Source organism: Pteropus vampyrus, unplaced genomic scaffold (assembly GCF_000151845.1).
Source record: "Pteropus vampyrus isolate Shadow unplaced genomic scaffold, Pvam_2.0 Scaffold68, whole genome shotgun sequence".
In the NCBI taxonomy this organism is placed as follows: domain Eukaryota; kingdom Metazoa; phylum Chordata; class Mammalia; order Chiroptera; family Pteropodidae; genus Pteropus; species Pteropus vampyrus.
The window spans coordinates 1,973,658-1,995,621 of record NW_011888849.1 but is presented as its reverse complement, the minus strand read 5'-3'; the positions used below and the strand labels follow the sequence as shown (position 1 = coordinate 1,995,621).

The 21,964-nt window shown below is 34.1% G+C and overlaps 1 protein-coding gene across 4 annotated transcripts in view; it reads left to right on the top strand.

Moving 5' to 3' along the window:
• BTAF1 (B-TFIID TATA-box binding protein associated factor 1) overlaps window positions 1–21,044 on the top strand; it is an 88,601-nt gene extending 67,557 nt beyond the window's left edge. For all 4 annotated transcript variants that reach the window (XM_011361573.2, XM_023531444.1, XM_023531445.1 and 1 more), the window contains 13 exons: window positions 5,759–5,911; window positions 6,138–6,259; window positions 6,350–6,517; window positions 7,680–7,757; window positions 7,913–8,042; window positions 9,715–9,856; window positions 9,946–10,076; window positions 11,731–11,856; window positions 13,283–13,435; window positions 15,590–15,801; window positions 17,097–17,256; window positions 17,613–17,783; window positions 19,486–21,044. In XM_011361573.2, the coding sequence (XP_011359875.1) occupies window positions 5,759–5,911; window positions 6,138–6,259; window positions 6,350–6,517; window positions 7,680–7,757; window positions 7,913–8,042; window positions 9,715–9,856; window positions 9,946–10,076; window positions 11,731–11,856; window positions 13,283–13,435; window positions 15,590–15,801; window positions 17,097–17,256; window positions 17,613–17,783; window positions 19,486–19,629 (1,890 nt within the window). In that variant the 3' untranslated portion in view covers window positions 19,630–21,044. The remainder of the gene's footprint in view (window positions 1–5,758; window positions 5,912–6,137; window positions 6,260–6,349; window positions 6,518–7,679; window positions 7,758–7,912; window positions 8,043–9,714; window positions 9,857–9,945; window positions 10,077–11,730; window positions 11,857–13,282; window positions 13,436–15,589; window positions 15,802–17,096; window positions 17,257–17,612; window positions 17,784–19,485) is intronic.
• Window positions 21,045–21,964: the final 920 nt, after the last annotated feature.

Here is a 21,964-nt window from a genome sequence, read left to right as displayed (position 1 = left end):
GTCATCTCTCCATTTTTTGATTGGATTGTTTGTTTTTTTGTTGTTATTGAGTCGTATGATTTCTTTGTATATTTTGGATATTAGGCCCTCATTGGAGACATTGCTTGCAAATATATTTTCCCATTCGGTTGGTAGTCTCTTTACTTTGTTGACGGTTTCTTTTGCTGAGCAGAAGCTTTTTAGTTTGATGTAGTCCCATTCAGTTATTTTAGCTTTTACTTCCCTTTCCTTTGAGGTCAAATTCATAAAATCCTCTTTAAGTCCAAGGTCCTTGAGTTTAGTTCTTGTTTTCTTCTATGCATTTTATTGTTTCGGGTCTTATATTCAGGTCCTTAATCTATTTTAAGTTAATTTTGGTGTGTGGTGATAAACAGCAGTCTAGTTTCATTCTTTTACCAGGTAGCTTTTCATTTTTCCCAGCACCATTTATTGAAGAGGCTTTCTGTTTCTCCACTCTATGTTTTTGGCTTTTTTGTTGAAAATTCTTTGCCCATATAAATATGGGTATACTGTGGGACTCTCGATTCTGTTCCACTGGTCCGTGTGTCTGTTTTGCTGCCAGTTCCATGCCGTTTTGATTACTGCCTCTTTGTAGTATAATTTGAAGTCGGGCGGATGATGCCTCCAGCCTCATTCTTTTTTCTCAGGATGGTTTTGGCTATTCGAGGTCTTTTGTGCTTCCATACAAATCTGATGACTTTTCGTTCTACTTCTTTAAAAAATGATGATGGGATTCTGATGGGGATTGCATTAAATCTGTATAATGCTTTAGGTAATATGGTCATTTTAACTATGTTGATTCTTCCAATCCAAGAACACGGAATATCTTTCCATTTCTTTGTATCTTCTTCGATTTCTTTTAATAGGGTCTTGTAGTTTTCATTATATAGGTCTTTCACATGTTTTGTTAAATTTATTCTTAGGTATTTTATTCTTTTTGTTGCAATTGAGAAAGGAATTATTTTTTCCACTTTTCTGACACTTCTTTATTAGAATATAGGAACACTATGGATTTTTGAACATTGATTTTGTATCCAGAAATTTTACTGTATTTTCTTATTGTTTCTAGTAGTGTTCTTGTGGAGTCTTTAGGGTTTTCTAAATAATCATGTCATCCACAAATAGTGACAGTTTGACTTCTTCGTTTCCTAATTGGATGCCCTTGTCTGAGGCACTCGCTAGGACCTCCAATGTTATATTGAATAACAGTGGCAATAGTGGACAGCTTTGCCTTGATCCTGACTTTAGAGGGAAGGTTTTTAGTTTTTCATCACTAAGTATAATGCTGGCTGAGGGTTTGTTATAGATGGCCTTTATTATGTTAAGGTACTTTCCTTCTGTACTGATTTTGTTCAGTGTTTTGATCATAAATGGATGCTGTATCTTGTCGAAGGTTTTTTGTGCATCTATTGATATGATCATATGATTCTTATTTTTTAATTTGTTTATGTGATGAATCACATTAATCGATTTGTATATGTTGAGCCATCCCTGTGCCTCTGGGATGAAGCTCACTTGATTGTGGTGTATAATCTTTTTAACATGTTGCTGTATTCGGTTTGCTAGCTTATTTAGGACTTTTGCATCTGTGTTCATGAGATATTGGTCTGTAGTTTTCTTTTTTTGTGTTATCTTTACCAGGTTTTGGTATCAGGTTGATACTGGCCTCATAAAATGAATTGGGAAGTATTGCCTTCTCTTCAATTTTTTGGAAGAGTTTGAGAACAGGTATTAAATCTTCTTTGAATGTTTATAGAATTCACTGGTGAAGCCATCTGGTCCTAGACTTTTACTTTTGGGTAGGTTTTTGATGATTATTTCAATTTCCATACTGCTGATCAGTCTATTTAGATTTTCCAGATCTTCTTGATTCTGTCTAGGAAGATTATATTTTTCTAGGTACTGGTCCATTTCTTCTAGGTTATTAAATTTGGTGTTATATACTTTTCCATAGTATTCTTGTATGATCCTTTGTATTTTTGCAATGTCAGTTGTTAATTTCCTCTCTTTCATCCCTGATTTTGTTTATTTGTGTCCTTTCTCTTTTTTCTTTAGTGAGTCTACCCAGGAGTTTGTCAATTTTTATTAACCTTCTCAACCAGCTCTTTATTGCGATTATTTTTTCTATTGTTTTTTGTTTGTTTGTTTTCTATTTCATTTATTTCTGCTCCAATTTTGATTATTTCTTTCCTTCTGCTGACTTTGGGCTTCATTTGTTCTTCCTTTTCTAGTTTTTTAAGATGAAGCATTAGGTTGTTTATTTGGGCTTGTCCTTGTTTTTAGAGATAGGCTTATAATGATATGAACTTTCCTCTTATTACCACTTTTGCCATTTCCTCAAAATTTTGATATGTTGTACTATCATTATCATTTGTTTCTATGTATCTCTTGATCTCTCTTTTTATTTCTTCTCTGACTCAGTTATTCTTCAGTAGCATGTTGTTTAATCTCCATGTATTTGTGGTCCTTCCTGATTTCTTTTTGCAGTTGATCTCTAGTTTCAAAGCATTATGATCAGAGAATATGGTTGGTATGATTTCAACCCTCTTCTATTTGTTGAGGCTATCTCTGTGTCCCAGTATGTGGTCGATTCTTGAGAATGTTCCATATGCACTAGAGAAGAATGTATAAGCAGCTGTTTTGGGATGGAAGGCTCCGTAAATGTCAATGTCCAATTGGTCTAATGTGTCATTTAGTTTGTGTCATGTGTCATTGTTTGGATGTTCTGTCAGTATCCGACAGTGGGGTATTTAGATCCCCTATTACAAAACACTGATAGTGTTTTGGCCTGTTTCTCCCTTTAGCTTTGTTAGTAATTGCTTTACATATTTCGGGGCTCCCTGATTGGGAGCATAGATATTAATAAGTGTTATGTCTTCTTGGTGCATGATTCCCTTTATCATTATAAAGTGTCCCTCAGTATCTTTCTTTACCTTTTCTATTTCGAAGTCTATTTTGTCTGATATTAGTACCACTACTCCTACTTTTCTCTGATTGCCATTTACTTGGAATATCGTTTTCCACCCTTTCACTTTGAGTCTATATTTGTCTTTGGAACTGAGATGTATCTCCTGGAGCAGCATATGGTTGGGTTTTGTTTTTTGATCCGTTCTGCAACTCCATGCGTCTTTATTGGTGATTCAGTCCATTTGCCTTTAGGGTGATTATTGAAATATGAGGTCTTCTTATAGCCATTTTATCTTTTGCTTTCTGGTAGCTCGGTGTTTCTATTGCTTCCTTGTCCTTGTGTTTCTGTTTTCTTTATTTTCATTGGCTTTTGTGGGTTTTCCTTCTGGTTCTTCTTGTTTTATGTTATATACTTCAGTTCTGAATCTTTGGTGTGTGGTTACCATTACAAATATGAAAAGATAGTTTTTATACACACACACACACACACACACACACACATACATATATATATATATATATATATATATATATATATATATATATATATATATATATATATATATATATATATATATATATACAAATTTGGATCTTTGAATCCTCCCTTTTTCAGTCATTGTTGTCTCATTTTGTCCCTATGTATACTGAATTTTTCAGTCATTGTTGTCTCATGCAAATCTCTTCTTATTATTTAAGGTTCATTACTATCTTGCTAAAGCATTCCCGTTTGCAAATTTGGATCTTTGAATCCTCCCTTTTTCAGTCATTGTTGTCTCATTTTGTCCCTTCCCGTTTGCAAATTTGGATCTTTGAATCCTCCCTTTTTCAGTCATTGTTGTCTCATTTTGTCCCTATGTATACTGAAGGTTCATTACTATCTTGCTAAAGCAAATCTCTTCTTATTATTTAAGCTTATAATGTCCCGTTTTTAGTAAGGGTTGCACTCTTCTGCTTCTATTTGCCTGATAGTCACCTTACTCCTAATTATGGTTTTTGGGGTTGTTTTTTTTTTTTTTTTGGTCATTTTGTTTTAGGTGAGCTGATCCCTTTCAGTATTTCCTATAGTGCAGGCCTCATAGTGGGGAATTCCTTCAAGTTTTGTATGTCTGGAAAGGTCTGTATTTCTCCTTCATATCTAAAGGAGAGCTTAGCTGGATACATTATCCTAGGCTGATAGTTCTTTTCACTTAATAGTTTAAATATTTGATTCCACTCCTTTCTTGTTTTATGTCTATGCTAAGAATTCTAACAATAATCTGATGGGTTTTCATTTATAAGTTACCGTTTTCTTCTCCCTGGCTGCCTTGAGAATTCTATCTTTGTCATTGATTTTTGATAATTTTAATACAATGTGGCTTGGTGAAGGCCTTTTTGGATAGAAATAATTGGGCGTTCTGTTGATTTCTTGAATTCTAAGCTCCAGCTCATTCCTTAGATTTGGGAAATTCTCGTCAACTATTTGTCTGAAAATGCTTTCTAATCCCTGTTTCTTTTCCTCGCTTTTGGTAATGCCCATTCTTATGTTGCCTCTCCTGATGGTATCAGCTAGTCCTTGAATTTCTCTTTCATTATTTTTCCTTCTCCGGTTTCTCTCTTCTTCCTTCTGATTTATTTCTAGATTTCTGTCTTCGATATCACTGATCCTTTCCTCCATTTGGTCGACTCTGTTTCCCAAGCTTGCTATTTCAATTTTTCATCTCTTGCAGTGTGTTCTTTATCTCCAGATCTATTCTGTTCTTTTTGAGGGTTTCAGTCTCCTTGCTCTGCTCATCTAGTTTTTTTCCATTCCCGAAATTGTTGATATGATTCATTTCGGATCTCACTGAGTTTTTTCAGAAGTACCATCCTGAATTCTTTGTCATTTAAGTCACATATTTCTATGTCTGTAAGCTTATTTTCTGGAGATTTTTCTCTTTCTTTTTGAGATGCCTTGTCACCTTGGTTGTTCATAGTGTTTAATGGACTGTTTCTCTGCCTGGGTATTAATAGAAGTGTATTCTGCTGTTTTTCTTGAAAGATTTTATTATATTAAGATCTCTCTTTAGCCTGTTGCAAAGAAGGAACTTTTCTTTTGGTTTCCAGTAGGTGGCATCTAAGCCTCTTGGATCCCTGCTTTATATAAAGCCTTAATAATGCCTTTTTATTTTCATGTAGATATTTAATCATGCTTGCTGCACTCAGTCTCAGTTTCCCTGTCAGTGTTAGCGACAGTTTCGGTAGCGTTTGTTCAGATTCTCCTTGGGCTCTGCGGCGTTCAGTCTCAGAGGATATGGGGGGAGGGGTCCTCTGTGTTAGGGGTTGGGGACTGCATCTCAGCCTCGGTTTTGCAACCCCAGCTGGTGAAAATCAACTGTTGTTTCTCTGCTATCCTGCTTCTCTGCTTTCTGCCCTAATGACTGGGCCCTGCCACCAGCAGCGTGGAGTTCACAGTACTCCTAGGAAGGGCTGTTCAGGGAAGTCGCCACACCTTCTCCCTTCTCTCTCCTTCTACAGGGAGCTCCACTGGCTGTGAGCGGCAGCTTCTTTATTTCTCCCAGTCCACCACCCCACACCTGGGGTTCTGTCCTATGGTAGCTCTTATGTGCAGATCCCATGCTCAGACGCACTGGTGTGCAGTTTGGGTGTTTTTTGTTGAATTTTAGATGTTCAGCTTATTGTTGTTTCAAGGGGAGAGATCTGGGGGTGTCTCTCATTCTACTATGTTTCTCTAAAACTTCAAATTATACTATTTTTAATTACTTTTTTTCCTGCATTTATATTTTGATAAGACTTAAAAGTTATTTCATAATCTGAGGATGAAAAAAATTATGAATAAATAGTTTTGACATCCTTTTAAAAATCATTTTAGGCAGGCATTCCAGACCCTCCAAATATGTCAGAAGAATTAATCCAATTGAAAGCCAAGGAACGACACTTTTTGGAGCAATTGTTAGATGGGAAGAAATTAGAAAATTACAAAATTCCAGTACCAATCAATGCTGAACTCAGGAAATATCAGCAGGTGAAGTTTTATATTTATCTTGTAAATATGAACGGTGACTGTTCCTTTCAAATATGCCTTGAAGAGTTTTAAAAATTCACCTAGTAAAATTTCATGTTTAGTTTCTTATATACATTTATTTCTTTTGCCCATAAAAATAGATTCTTTGTATATGCAAACGTGTTTGATAAGAAAAGATGTTTTATGATCTGCTTACATTTATAATTTTCCTCATTCATCTTTTCAGGATGGTGTGAACTGGTTAGCCTTTCTTAATAAGTATAAACTTCATGGAATTCTATGTGATGACATGGGTTTAGGAAAAACTTTACAGTCTATCTGCATTCTAGCAGGAGATCATTGTCACAGGTAATTTAAAATGTTATTTTAAACAAAGGCTTCCAGATGCTAAGAAATGTAAATAAGCTGGTTAATTTATTGTGTTTTGCTGTTGTAAAGGGCGCAGGAATATGCAAGATCGAAATTGGCAGAATGTATGCCACTTCCTTCCTTAGTGGTTTGTCCGCCAACATTAACAGGTCATTGGGTGGATGAAGTAGGTAAATTTTGCTCCAGAGAATATCTCAATCCATTGCACTATACTGGACCTCCTACTGAAAGAATAAGGTAAAAGCTGTACAACCAAAAAATGTTACATCTTTTGCTTTTAAGTAGTTTGGAAGAATAAAATATATTAAAAATGAATTTTGTTTTGTCGTTTTCAGATGTAGAAACTTAAGAAAAGTGAGAGTACATACATTGTAATGATATAGTCATCAAGATTCATCAAAATTCAAAGATTTTAGCCATTATTAACAATCAACTGAGCTTTCTACGTTTTGGAGCTAGGGAATTATCAAGAACCAAAGCCATTGTTTAGGTCCTTCTTGGGAGCCTTGTGAACATAGCATCTCCTAGGAGCTTCTGTTAAATTCTCATTCCTTACCCACTTTCCCTAAGAGTTTCTTCCTTCTTCCCTGTCCCAAAAGTGCTTTTGTCCACAATTACTGCTCTAGCTGCCCTGATACCATAGCAGTGCTAGAGCCCTGTTAGCTTTATTCTGTGTTGACTTGCACATCTCTTATGTTCCTACATACAAATTTTGAAGAGAGGAATCTTGTTGATTTCAGTTCATCTTTTAAAGCTTGGATAGTCATAGATTGCTGATTAGTCCCATAGATTTGCTGCCCTTCTTTCTTAATAATAGCTAACATATATTGAGCACCTACTGGCCAGGCATTGTTCTAAGCAGTTTTGCAATTATGCAATACTGCAGTAAACAGATCTTTCCTCTCCTAACATTAATATACAGATACTGGAGATGACTGACTGCTCTTGTTTGTGTCATGACCACAAACCAGCCCTTTGTGGTCAGGGAACCAAGTATTGTGAATGGCTCAACCTGATTCAAATGCTTCATCTCTTTGGTGATTATGGGGTTATGTGATTGACAGCTTTCCCTCTACTTCCTCAGAACAATATGGAGTTATGGAGGAATAGTGCCTCCAAGGAAGAGGAGTTAGCAAATAAAGATAAACATGTCCACAGCATTTTGAGTTAGGTGTCCATCTCTTTTCTAATTAGACTTAAGTTAGGGTGATAAGGCCAATTTATAAGAAGAATGGCCTTCAGACAGCAAGGTCATAAATGTAAACAAGAAAATATTGCATTTAGTAGGCAGATTGAAAGCACCTTATATGATGGTAGCTGTAGTTTCCCCTTTGAAAATATATTATAGATTTTGCAGATTCCATTCCTCATTTCCTAAATCTTATTTATTTTTAAATAGATTACAGCATCAAGTAAAAAGGCACAATCTGATAGTGGCTTCATATGATGTTGTGAGGAACGACATAGATTTCTTTAGGTAAGAATTTAAATTTTTTTTTTTTTTTTTTTTTTTTAAGAAAAACCTAGTATCAGACTTGAAGAAACTTAATACTTTCCTGTCTCAAAAACTCTTAATATAGTTCCTGATATACAGTAAAAGATGCTAAAAGCTTTTTGTTTATTTTCTCTTAGAAATATTAAATTTAACTACTGTATTCTTGATGAAGGCCATGTCATCAAAAATGGAAAAACAAAATTGTCAAAAGCAGTGAAACAACTGACTGCTAATTACAGGATTATTCTTTCTGGAACACCAATACAGGTAATCATTTACTGTTTTTTCTTCTTTTTTATAGTATTTGCCATGTGAGAGAAGGCGTGGCATTTCGCTGTGAATTAAATAAGAGGAGTTTTTTACTTTACAGGAATGATCATTTCCAGTAATTATCTTGTTTTTATAATGATGTATTTGCTATGTAGCAACATCTGAGAAAATTAGGTTTTTAAAGTCATATTTAAAATATATTTTAAATAGAAGTCTAGTCCAAAGTGTGGGAGACATTAGTCAGACTCTGTTAAACACTGGCCATTCTTCTGTAGTATTACACCACAATCTGATTTAACACTGAAAAGCTAGCGCTGATTCAGGGATGAATCATTATATAGCAAGAAGTTTGAATACCTGAGGTTAGGAGGCAGTTTAAAAGAGAAGATTGTAGAAGTTTATCTTGGATAAGGAAGGGTATAGATGAGTATGTAGATGTCTTCAGATACTTATGAGAGATTCTATTATTTTCTAGAGGAATTGGTTGCAAATGTTTACGCATAGCTTAGATAGCCAACTGTGATAGAAAGATACCCTTCATCACTCTCTAGTTAGTGGGGGATAAACACCAAGTGACGTCTAAGAGTCCCTCTGGCTCTGAAATAATTGATGGTTTTTTTTTTTATATATTTGTTCCTTTTCTTTAAAATTATTTTTGGTGAGAGACTTACTGTTATAAATGTTATGGTTTTGTCTAACACTATAGATCCCAATAACCAGAAAAGATAACTTCAAGCATTTAAAAATTTAGTATAAACAAAAGTACCTTTAAAAGGGAAAAAAAGACACTTTAGGCTTGAATTATTAAGATTTTGCTTCAATTTAAACTATATAGAAACTTCACAGTATTTTTAAATAGGTTATTGTTTTTACAACAAGAAGTTTTTGGTTTTTATTTGTTTGCTTAGAGGCCATCTTTCTTTCCCCCTTACCCACCTGAAGAGTTTAGCTCTGAAGCTCTAAGGTAGGTTCTGCACTGAAGAGCCAAGGTAGCCCAGCATTGGGAGTCAGAGCCTAAGTGGAATTAGAAGGGTCCATCATGTGGGAGGGCAGCCCAGCATGGTGAGACAGAATTTGAGCAGGGTGAGGAGGGCATCTGGAAGGGTTAAGATGTGGGATGATGCCTTAGGATACACACACATTGGGAAAGCATCCAAAAGGAAAACATACTGATTTTTTTTTCTCATGAAACTTCAACAATAGAATTGGAAAGAACATGTGCCTTTTTCCTCATTATCCATAAATACTGGGCAGACTTGACCTATAACCAAACTCTTTTGGGTTTTCCTTTGTTGAAGTAGTAGTGATGTTGGCCAAATTCCTTAAATACTGCTGTTAATTTGAATGTCAAAGTTAAGAGAATCAAAAATGTATTCATCCTTCTGTTCTTCTATTTACTATTTTATGTCACCGGTAAGATTTAAATACTATGGACCAAGGTTTATTCTGGTGGAGGAGACTTGAAAATTTCCCCCCAAATAGGATAGACTATTTTCTCCAAGAATGCTAACCTGAATTTTACATGTTAAAATATGGACTTCTACCATGTACCTAAAAATGTGCTTATCATCTATATTACCATAATGGGCTTTAATTAATGTTTCATTTTTTAAGAGTAAGGAAATAATCCCAGTTCAAAAGATAACTGGTGTTCCTTTCTTATGTTCAGAACAATGTTTTGGAGCTGTGGTCGTTATTTGATTTCCTCATGCCAGGATTTTTGGGGACTGAACGCCAGTTTGCTGCTCGATATGGTAAACCTATATTAGCAAGTAGGGATGCTCGAAGCTCCAGTCGAGAACAAGAAGCAGGTATGAAAAAGAGAGATAATTGTATACTCTGTGCAAGTGAATGTGATTTATTCCTAACTTTTTTGAAGCCATTTTCTTATTATTAACAGGTGTTCTTGCGATGGATGCACTGCACCGCCAAGTCCTGCCATTTCTTTTGAGAAGAATGAAAGAAGATGTTTTGCAGGATCTTCCACCTAAAATTATTCAAGACTATTACTGTACTCTTAGTCCTCTCCAGGTTAGGAATCTGGTGATTGTGGTTGTTGGTAGTATGTGTATTAGTAGAATGCTTTGAATAAGCCACAAAAGTATTGAATAAAGGGGAATAGCCTTTGGTTTATCACTGTAATCTTGCTGCTACTTCCCATAACTTTAGGAATATCCTATTTCAAACAGATATAGGTAAGACATAAATGAATCTGTTTGGATATGTGCATTTTGAATGTAGCATTAAAACAAAATCCTCTATCATAGTTGCTGTCTTCTGTGTCTAATTAATTGAAAAAGTTGGAAGGTTAAACTGATGAAGAAATGTTTATAAGGGCCAAAAATCTTGTAGTGTCATATACTCACAAGAGCATTATAGGTATCGTCAATCCCCATTTCTACAAATAAGAAACTGAAGCTCAGAAAGTTAACTTACTCAAGGTTAGTTATATAGCTAATATATATCAAGGCTGAGTTTCAAACCTTGGGAAGTGCAAACCTCATCCCTTTTAAAGTATTATTGCATTGCCAATAAATTTTCAAAATAAATTTTGTCTTCTGCACAGTTCTGATTTTATCATAGAGACCATTATCAAAGGAATTTATTGTATTCCAGTCCTCATGTAGTATTTTGTAAGGGAACATTGTCCTCTGTATTAGTAAGACGTGGCCTATAATCAGAATTTCATTTGAATATTTATGTTTTAGGTTACCATTCATCAGTCTATTTAAGTATTATGAGTTGGTTTAGTGTGATCAAATGAATCAAAGATATACAGACATATGCTACAAACTTACCTTTCCCCTCCAGTGTATAGACATTTAGTCTGTTTGTGAGTATTTATCTATACAACTTGAGTTTAATGGGCAAGACACTAATCTAAGTGCTAAGAGATTATATTATTTACCTCATTTCTCTGGGCTTCCATTCCTTATTTATAAAAATAGGGTTAATATTCTTAAAAGGAATATTTTATGGGCAATGAGGTGAAGACTTTTTAAAGTACAATAAAGAAAAGGTACCATATGGGAAAAAAATCTGTGGTAATGTACTGATGGTGGTATATTAATTACAACAGCATAAAAGATCATTTAGTCTGGAGAAGGGAGCTGGGGAGGAAGTGACATTCGGCTTTATTTAGCTTTCATAGGTTTTCACACTCTAAATTCTATTCCTTAGCATTCTAGATTTTCTTCCCTTTTGCATTGTTTTAGCATGTACAAGCAGAACCCAAACCCCAAAGTAGTGCTTTAAACTTGATATGACTTCTCCTTTTATGCAGAAGTAAGATTTAAGATTTGGTCTCTTGGAATGTACCTATGGAGTCTTGACCACATAACTTAAGGGAGATTTTTCTTATTTACTTATAAAGGTTCAGGTTCTCTATTATTAGTAATATATTTATCTTGCTGTGAACAGAGTGGAAAAATTTAGTTTAGGACTATCTGACGTGTTTTTTAATATATTATCAGTCAGATTTAATGTGTGATACTTGTTTTCTAAATGTAATTTTAAAGGAACTTACCAAGATGCAGTGGATAATCTGTAATCAATAGTAAAATATAATTATAATTTATCTTCTTTAATGAAGGTTGATTTAAATTACTGCTCTTATTGGCCTTTGCTAGTTATGTTTTCATCAGTTGAAAATTAAGTATACTTCTTTTTGTGGGGAATTTTACAGGTTCAGCTCTATGAGGATTTTGCTAAGTCTCGTGCCAAGTGTGATGTTGATGAAACAGTTTCTTCAGCTGCACTTTCTGAAGAAACCGAAAAACCAAAGCTTAAAGCTACAGGCCATGTATTCCAGGTATAGATTGCAGTGTTCTTTTGAAATGTTGTTGAAGAATGTTCTTCAGTGCAGCAAATTTGACATGGAACGCTAAAATATGGGTTTATTTAAATTTTTTAAATATTGCGTATACATTCTTAAATAGGTAAAAGTTCCAATTTATTTTTATATTCATAATTAGTAATAATTTAATATTAAAATTAAATGTCCAAAATGCATTATACATTTATTACATGAAAAGAAAGGTTTTAGAAAGAATCTTTTAGAAAGAATGCTTTCCATTCAAAAAAATATTGGAACACCTACCACAAGGCAGTAATTTTTCTAAGCTCAGGGATTAATTAAAGCAGTGGATAAAACAGATTCCTTTCCTTGTAGAAATGAAAAATGAATAAATAAAATACATAATGTGTAAGAGAAAATAAAGCAGAGTTTGGGGTTATACAGTGTAGGAATCAGGATAGGTTGTGATTTTTAATAGAGGGATCAGAGATGGCCTCACTGAGAAAGTGACATTTTAGCAGAGATCTGAAGGAAGATTGAGGCATGCAGATAAGTGGCGGGGAAGTGATTCCAGGCAGAAGATACAAAAAGTACGGAAGTCCTGAGACATGATGCCTCATGTGTTCAAGAGAATAACAAATGAAAAATGTCAGCTTGCTTTTTCTTTCTCTTTTGAGATATTCCACTGTAGAAAACCTCCTAAAGTCTCAATAAATTAAGTACTGTAGCATTTTTAAAGATAGAAGAGGGAAAAGAGGTTGTAAAGCCTTGTACCTCTTTCATCATTTCTATCATAGTTTTCAGCAGTCTCTTGAGCCTTGTTCAGTGAGGCTAGCTAATACAGATCTCTGTGCCAAGGGCGAGACCCAGATTATAAGCCAAGTAAAAAGCAAAAGAGAAAGTGCAGCTGAATCAAAAAAAGAAAAGACCTTATAGGGTTCTGATTTTCAAATATAACCACCTAGCTCCACCCCTGAACCCCTACCACCAGACATACTGAATCAGAATACTGCGTAGAAGGGAGAGATTTGCAGATTTATAAGGTCTCCAAGAAATTTTTATAGCCAATGACGTTTAAGAAACCCTTCTCTGGGAAATGCAGCCTGGTTCCAGAAGTACCTGTGAGCATTATCAAGCACTTTGAGTGGGAAAGGGTTAGCTATAGGAGTTAACAAATAAGGTACTCTTTCTGCCATGAGGAGCTCATGTCTAGTGGGGTAGATAGACAAAAGAAGTACAGTTTATACAAGTTATAAATGCTCTCATAAAATATAAACTGCACAAGAATAACAGATCAGATATTTGAACTGGCTCTTGAAGAATGAGTAGGAGTAGTGAGAAGAATGGCATTGTAGACATAGAATAGCATAGGAAAAGCTACTGAGATACAGACATTTGTGGCATGTGAAGTGGATTTATATATACTTTTCCCCCCTTAAAGGCATTGCAGTACTTACGTAAACTGTGCAACCACCCAGCATTAGTCTTAACACCTCAACATCCAGAGTTCAAGAGTACCACTGAAAAACTGGCAGTTCAGAATTCTTCTCTTCATGATATTCAACATGCCCCAAAACTCTCAGCTTTGAAACAAGTAAGTAGGTACTTTAAGTATTAGATATGTGTTGAACATTTTTTATCTGTAACACTAGGTAAATTTGCTTTCCCTGATGTATTTACATTTCTTTTATTTTTAAATTGTGGTAGAATATATATAGCATTTTTAAAAAATTGGGTAAAATATATGTAACATAAAATATGCCATTTTAACCACTTTTAAATGTACAATTCTGTGGCATTAATTACATTCAGTGTTGTGCAGCCATCACTGTGTATTTCCAGAATGTTTCTATCACCTAGACAGAAGCTCTGTATCCATTAAGCAATAACTTCTCATTTTTCTTTTTCCCCAAAGCACGGTAACCTCTGATCTAATTTTCATCTGTATGAATTTACATGTTCTAAATATTCCATATAAGTAGAATCATGCAATATTTGTCTTTTTGTGACTGGCTTATTTCACTTATTTTCGAGGTTCATTCATGTTGTAGCATGTATTGATACTTTTACGACTGAATAATATTCCATTATTAGTATTATGTATATGCCACATTTTGTTCATCTAGTCATGTGTTGATAGAATACTTGAATTGTTTCCACCTTTTGGCTATTGCGAATATGCCACAGTGAACATTAGCTTATAAGTGTTTGAGTCCCTCTTTTCACTTCTTTTGGTTGTAGACCTAGGAGTGGAATTGCTGGATCATACAACAATTTTATGTTTAGCCTCTTCAGGAACTGCCAAACTGTTTCTTATAGTGGCTGTACCATTTACACTGCCACCAGCAAGGTGCCAGGATTCCAATTTCTCCATATCCTCCCCAATACTTATTTTCAATTTTTTTATATTATAGTCATCCCAGTAGGGGTATGAAGTGGTATCTTATTGTTGATTTGCTCTCTCTAATGATGTTGAGCATCATTTCTTGTGCTTATTGGATATTTATATACTTTGGAGAAATGCCTGTTTAAGTTCTTTGACTGTTTTATAATTTGATTGTCTTTTGGTTGAGTTTAGTTCTTTTATATTCTGGATATTAAGCCCTTATCAGATATGATTTATAAATACTTCGTCCCATTCTATATATTATCTTTCACTTTCTCGATAATGTTCTCCATGGTTTCTGATGAAAAATCAAGTGTTCATCTTATCGAGGATCCTTTTTACAGGGGATCACTTTTTCTCTTGCTGCTTTCAAGATTCTCTCTTTGTCTTTCAGTAGTTTTGTTTATAATGTGTATCAGTGTGGATCTATTTTCAAATAAAAATTGAATTTCATCCACATGTTAATGATACTACAGGCTTTAAATTATTTTTGGTTTATATTTTTATACATTGCTTTTTTTTTTACCTATAGTTGTTACTTAAACTAATCTCATTTTAGAATGCTTCTTGTCACCCTGAAGTGTCTGGAATTTAAACTTAGGAAATCTGCAGCTTAGGCCCAGATTGTTTCTGGCTGTACTCATGGGTGTCTTTTCTAGAACTCTTCTTTTTCATTTACTCAGTTCTTTTCATCCTCAGGAGAAAGCTAGATTGCTTGCTTGCTTGCTTTCATCTAAAATACTTCTATTCTCTGAAGTAGAAGAGAAGTCTTATATACTTTTTAAAAATCTGGCAATAAAAATACAAAAACATGTTTATCAGCAAATAATAGTGCCAAAAGTATCTGGTAGTACCAGAGCCAGAATTTAAAAAGTTCAATAGACTGGAATGAACTGAAACTCTAGGTGAAATTTAATGGCGATAAGCAGAGTCAAATTTAAAACACTTATATAAATACAAGTGTTTTCTGTCAGACTTGGCAAACATTTCAAATAAAATTATCTGCCTCTTCAGGTAATGCAGTAGGTAGCACGTCAGTCTTATATAGGGTAAAACTGAATTTGATTTAATGTCAAGTTCACTGTAAATCTATTTAATGAATTAGTTTCTGGTAAATAAAGCTACTATGATCTTGGGTGAGATAAACAATAATGTAATGGCCAAAATGAGGGCATCATAGTTTCACTGTATTTTACAGCAGGCAGGCCAAATTTTGGGAGTATCATTTATAGTCTTGGGTACTATAAGTATATAACTATAATAAATAATCTAGAAACCATTTTATATGAGGAATAGCTTGAAAAACTATTAGTCACCTACTTTTATTGAACACCTGTGTAACAATTGATTCTTTTTTTCAAGTTACTGTTGGACTGTGGTTTGGGAAATGGCAGCACTTCAGAGAGTGGCACAGAGTCTGTTGTGGCCCAGCACAGGATACTGATCTTCTGTCAGCTTAAAAGCATGCTTGATATAGTAGAACATGATCTTCTCAAACCTCATTTACCCTCTGTCACTTATTTGAGATTAGATGGTAGCATACCTCCTGGTCAGAGGCATTCCATTGTTTCACGGTAAGTGGCTTCTAAAACTCTTATGAATCAAGCTGCAGTCAATGTATGGTTATTTACATAGAAGTTTGCCTCAGAAAGTGTTTACTTTGGCTAAATATCTGCAAATGTGTTTTATTATTATATAATTGTATAATTATAATTCAACCCAACTAAACCCTATTAAAACTAGAGAACTACAGAAATATAATTGAATAGTTTGTTTAGTTAAAAAAAAAGGTGTGACTATATTAGGAAAGGCACTTTGAAGGATATGAAAGAAATTTAAGGCATCAACAAAAAAGAGATAACTACTTTCTACTTCACCTTTTTTGGGAAGTTGGGGTGGGAGGAAGCACACAAGTGGATTAGCTGAGATATGTATCCTAATCTCTGTGTTTCTGCTGAGAACAAGTTGGAAGCTGACCCAGCTAGGAAGCAAAATTGGTGAGTACAGTGTTTCTCAAGTGTGACCTGTACCCTCTTTTAGAAATCTCATTTCTAAATGCAGATTCTTAGGTTCTGTCTCAGACCTGCTGACTTCAAGAGTGAGCATTTTTAGTGAGCATCCTTAAGAGATCGTTAGGCACAATACAGTTAGAGACCACAAATGAGCTTTGAAAGCAGACAGATCCAGATTTGACGCCTGACTCTGCTATTTAGGCAGTGTTCTCTTGGGCCTGTTTATTATCCACAGAGCCCAAGTCTCTCTAAAATAGGGACAATGATAATATTCTTATAGAGCTATTATAACAATTAAATAACAATGCATATAAAGTAAAAGCCCTTGCTTGACTCATAGTGAGACTAATATTGGTCATTATGGTTAAAATGTTAGTAATGATGTTAGTTTTTCTTTTTCCTAGAAGCTACTAGATGTCCTTTGTCATTATCTTCTAGGACTAGCTCAATAGCAGCCACCCTCAACATCCTTATCCTCTGTCTTCCCCGACTGATCTAGCCTTTCCTCCCATTATCCCCTTCTATCTCCATATGTTAAAGGTTCATAGTTGGGTTTTGTTTTAATTATAATTAGTGTTTAATTACACTTTTGCAACTTGGTCTTTATCTGATATCTTAAAATACAAACCAATTGGATTTATTTCTGTTTATGAAATTTCTGACATGTTCTAGAATACATTCTTTCTACTACTAAAGATGTTATGTATATATCAAGTAATCACAGAAATGTCTATATTATGGAGTTGTAAAAAAAAATTCTAATTTGTGCTCTTTAATTTTTATTAAATAATCCAATTTCTGTTATATAGGCACCTAAGAAATGTATTAATTTTATTTTTTAATATCTATACCTTTAGGTTTAACAATGATCCATCCATAGATGTTCTCTTACTTACAACTCACGTTGGTGGCCTGGGGCTTAACTTAACAGGAGCTGACACAGTGGTATTTGTGGAGCACGATTGGAATCCTATGCGTGATCTACAAGCCATGGACCGGGCCCATCGCATTGGTCAGGTAAAAACTCACCACTCACAGGTGTTAACCTGTGAACTGGGAAAAATACTTTCTAAAAAATACAAGAATCCTTGGTTTAAGTTCCTACTATGATGTTAAGTGTTTGACCTTAGGCAAGTCATTAATTCTGTGGCACCACTTCCTCATACATTAAATGAGTGGCTTGGGATAAGAAAACTGGGACACTGTCCATTCCTAATCTGTGATTCTCTGCAAACATTTTAAGCCAGATCAAGAAAACTCAATCCTAATTAGATAGTAAAGTACTTAGAACAAGTATGCAGGCCCCCCGATTTGGTGAACCTCAAAGCTTTTATTTGTGCTCTACAGTTGCTTAACTTCTTTTTCTTATTCAGAAACGTGTGGTTAATGTGTACCGATTGATAACCAGAGGAACATTGGAAGAGAAAATAATGGGTTTGCAGAAATTCAAGATGAATATAGCGAATACAGTTATTAGCCAAGAGAATTCTAGTTTGCAGAGTATGGGGACAGATCAACTTCTTGATCTATTTACTCTTGATAAGGTAAAGAACTTGAACAATTTGCTATGTCTTTAATGCATTTGCAAACTTCCTGGGACTACTTGGTGAAAGTATTGAAGGGAGTAGCAAAAGGCATTCACTTTGATATCAACTAGACAACTCTTTGAGGGAATTTTTAATGTCCAGATAAAACTCTCCAAGATACTAAGGGGATGTTTGAAGTTTTGACTTTCTGATGTCCTCCAAAAGTGTCTTGCCCCAAAGTTTCTTTCTTTAGTCCTTTCCTGATAAAGGACAGCTGTCACTGGAGTTAGTTAGACCTGGGTATGTGTTCCCTGCCATGTCTCCTATTAACTGGTGACCTTAGGCAAATTCACATCTTTGAGCATCTATCCCCTTGGGAGAATAATAATGTCTATATTCCTGTATGATTATGAAGTTAAAAGGAAATTGTAAGGATATCTAGTATAGATTCTCAGTAGTAGCCATTATTATCGTGGATGGTGGAACTAATACATCAGATAACAATCCATTATCAAAGGATGTACTAGCCTGAAATGTTGGTTAGTCTAATAATGTAAAACTAATAGAGTTGGATTTAAAGTCCTTCATAAGTTCAGAAAATCAACTGCACACTCAGTATAAATTATGATGAGAATTGGCCTTAGATAATTAAATTAGCTGTAATAACAGAATTGCAATGTCCAAATCTGAGAAAAAGTAGTTCCACTGTACTGTGTGCGCTAAGTCATATTTAGAATATTATGTCTGACAACAGTTTACTGGTTACCAAAGGGAAAGGGGGTCAAATATATGGTGATGGAAGGAGATTTGACTTTGGGTGGTGAACACACAATGCAGTATACAGATGATGTATTATTGAGTTGTACACTTAAAAGCTATATTTTATTAACCAGTGTCATCCCAATAAATTTAAAGTGTTAAATACGTATGATTTTAGGTGCTACATTTTAAACAGTAGCAAATTAGTAAGTCCCTAAAAGATGGCCAGAATGGATAAAGGTTCTTTAATCACGTCATATAACGTAAGGTTGAAAGAACAAGTAATATGTAACCTAGAAAAAAGGCTCAAAGAAACATGGATTTCTGTCTTCAGATAGCTTTTATTCTGTTTGAAAGAATAGTCTTACAGGTGACTTAGCAAGTAGAACTGGGCTCAGGGGGATGGTCCACGGAAGCAAGAGCTATTGCCATAAAGGATCCTGTTGTGACAATTGGCAAAATTTGAATATGGAATATATATTAAATCATTTTAATATGCCAGTATTAAATTTCCTTAATTTGACCTTTGTACTTAGGTACGTAAGTCTTTGTTCTTAGGAATACATGCTTATTTCTATCTAGGAATAAAGGAGCAAAATATAACTTCCCCTCTAATGGTTTTAGGGAAAAGCTGATTATCTGAGTCATACATATATACACATGTATACAGGGGAAAGAGAATGACAGAGCTAATAAGACACAATTAACAATGAATTTTGTAATGTTCTTATAATAATTTTATAATCTTGAAATTCTTCCCAAATAAAAAGCTTAAAATGATAAAATTATTAGGTCTGTGGGAAAACAGATTAAGCTATCTTATGAGATCATGAGCTTCCCCATCACTTGAAGTATTTAATTCTGTTGAATAAATGCAATGTTAGAAACAAATGTCATATTTTAAAGGAAAATATTCCTGAAGTTATTATTTCATTTTATCTTTCTGCCAATTTTTCTTAAGGATGGCAAAGCAGAAAAAGCTGATACCTCTACTCCTGGGAAAGCAAGTATGAAATCAGTTCTTGAAAACCTGAGTGATCTTTGGGATCAAGAGCAATATGATTCCGAGTACAGCCTGGAAAATTTTATGCATTCTCTCAAGTAACTATCAAATATTGTAAATGCAATTGCTGCTAGTTCGGTTACATTTCTGCTGATATTCAGCAAATTTCAAAGTTTATGGTGAACTTTTAGCTCAATGTGTAAATACATCTGAAGAATATTCAGCATAACGCTGGTTCTTGTTTCACTGGGGGGAACAAGTTATTCTCAAATATTTGCACTGTATTAAATTTAAATGTTAATGTGAAATGGTTTAAATTTTACATGCTGAATAGCTGCAGAGCAGAGGAACCAAACCAGGTTTACATGTGCTACCATGAGGTGTTCTTAGTAGGAACGAGCCTCCTATATCTTTACATAGTCACTTTGTAACAGGATAAATATCCATGAGTACTTAAGTGTTCATGTACATTTTTTTTCTTTTAAATAGAACTTGTTTTTATAAATGATTAAAAAGAGGGCTTTTTTTGTATAAAAGCCTTAATGAGCCATAATTTTAAGAATAATGACTGATACTGGTCACTCTTGGAACATGAAAATCTTAGACAATGAATTGAACCAGGTTCTTGGTGGAAACCTTTATATATTTAATGCAGATGCATAGTGTTTTTCAAATCTTTAACAACATTTTGTCAACTTTTAAAATATATCAACTATTCTAAATACAGGTAATGGTCTATTTAAGGCTATCATAACATCCTATTAAGAGGGTGTTTTTTTTAATTTATCTAATGGCTAGGATATAGCCAGATCAGAGAACATATGTACGCAATAGGTTTTGATCATATATATAATATATTTTTTGTAACTATGAACATATACAGTTTTCCAAAAGTAGATTTTACACTGTTTAGAATTCCAAAACTTATGGTTAAAAAACCTGTTTATTAAAGTAATGCATGACTGAAGCATAAAAGGGAGAATTCATATATATACACCCACACACACACAAATATACATAAATACACATATCTATATGCACAGACATACCTGTCCTGCATCTGAAAAGGTGCTTGGTATTGGCACTTAAAATCATGTAGTTATACTGAGCAGCAATAAGAATTGGACCTGATGTTGATTAGTATTAGAAAAACGAGCTCAATGGTGAGGGTGGGTATATGTATATAGATGTGCATGTATGTATATGTATATAATTTTATAAATTTTACACATAAATTAATACATGCCTGTGTGCATATATATGTAAGGGATATATTTGTATATACATGTACAGGTAATAAACATCCCCAAGGTTTGTGGCTGGCCATTCACATAGGCATTGGGTTTAAAAACCATATGACCTCAGCTGTAAAGTAACTTTTTAAAAATCATTCAGTATACTGTTCTGCAGCATTTAGACATGGACATTTGTCACATTTCAGTAGCTTTGACAACCATACTGTAACATTAAATCTAGCATTCCACAAGAGAATAATAAATAAGCTTGAAACTGTAAAACATATGTAACTGTGTGTTATTTGTAGGAAATAATCACTAGAAAAAAGCAAAAAAGTTATTCAGATATAAAGGTTCTAAAAAAGCTCAATGCCTTTTTTTCTTACTAATGGTTAATTTCATTTTTAGGTTTTATATTCAAATTATAAAAGACCAAAAGGAAACTCTTTATATCGAACATCCATTGTACTTACCCCTGGGTGGGTGGCTGAGCCAGCATACCTGAGTTGAAATTTTTAAATTAACTATTATTTGCTATTTCCATAAGCCAACTATTTAACCTAGCTCAGAGTAATTGATATTTTCTGAAAATATGGAGGGAGCACTATATCATTAAAGAAATAGAAATAGGCAGAAGAACACTATAAAAATTAAAAATTTTTTCAAATTGAACAGAGCTGGATGTCAGATGTTTAGGCAGTTTAAAAGAATATTTCTAGAAGCATAGACAGGAAAATAATAGTGATTGCCTCTGAGTGGGAAAAGAGGGTTGGAGGTGAGAGGAAGAATTAGTGTCACTATAACATTTGAAAAATAACCTTTTGAATTACACAAAATTAAATCAAATAAAGAAGCACACTTAAACAGGTAAGAACTAAGAATTCTCAATTAAGTAACCCACTTAGAGTCGTCATAGTGCAGTTTAAAAATGGACATACGGGAAAAATTGAACTGAGAAGTGAATGATATTAAATTTATAGCTGTTAATTTTGTGGATGTCATAATGATGTGTTAATGTTTTTTAAAATGTGTACATGTGGGAAACAAGAGAATGTTAATATTTTAAGCTAGGTAATGGGTTCATGAATACCCATTGTACTCTTCCTCTTTTATTATAGAAAATTCAATAAGAAATTACATAAAAATTACATAAGCAGAGTATCAGTTATCACTGGTATTTCCTGTAGGAAAATCAAGTTTTT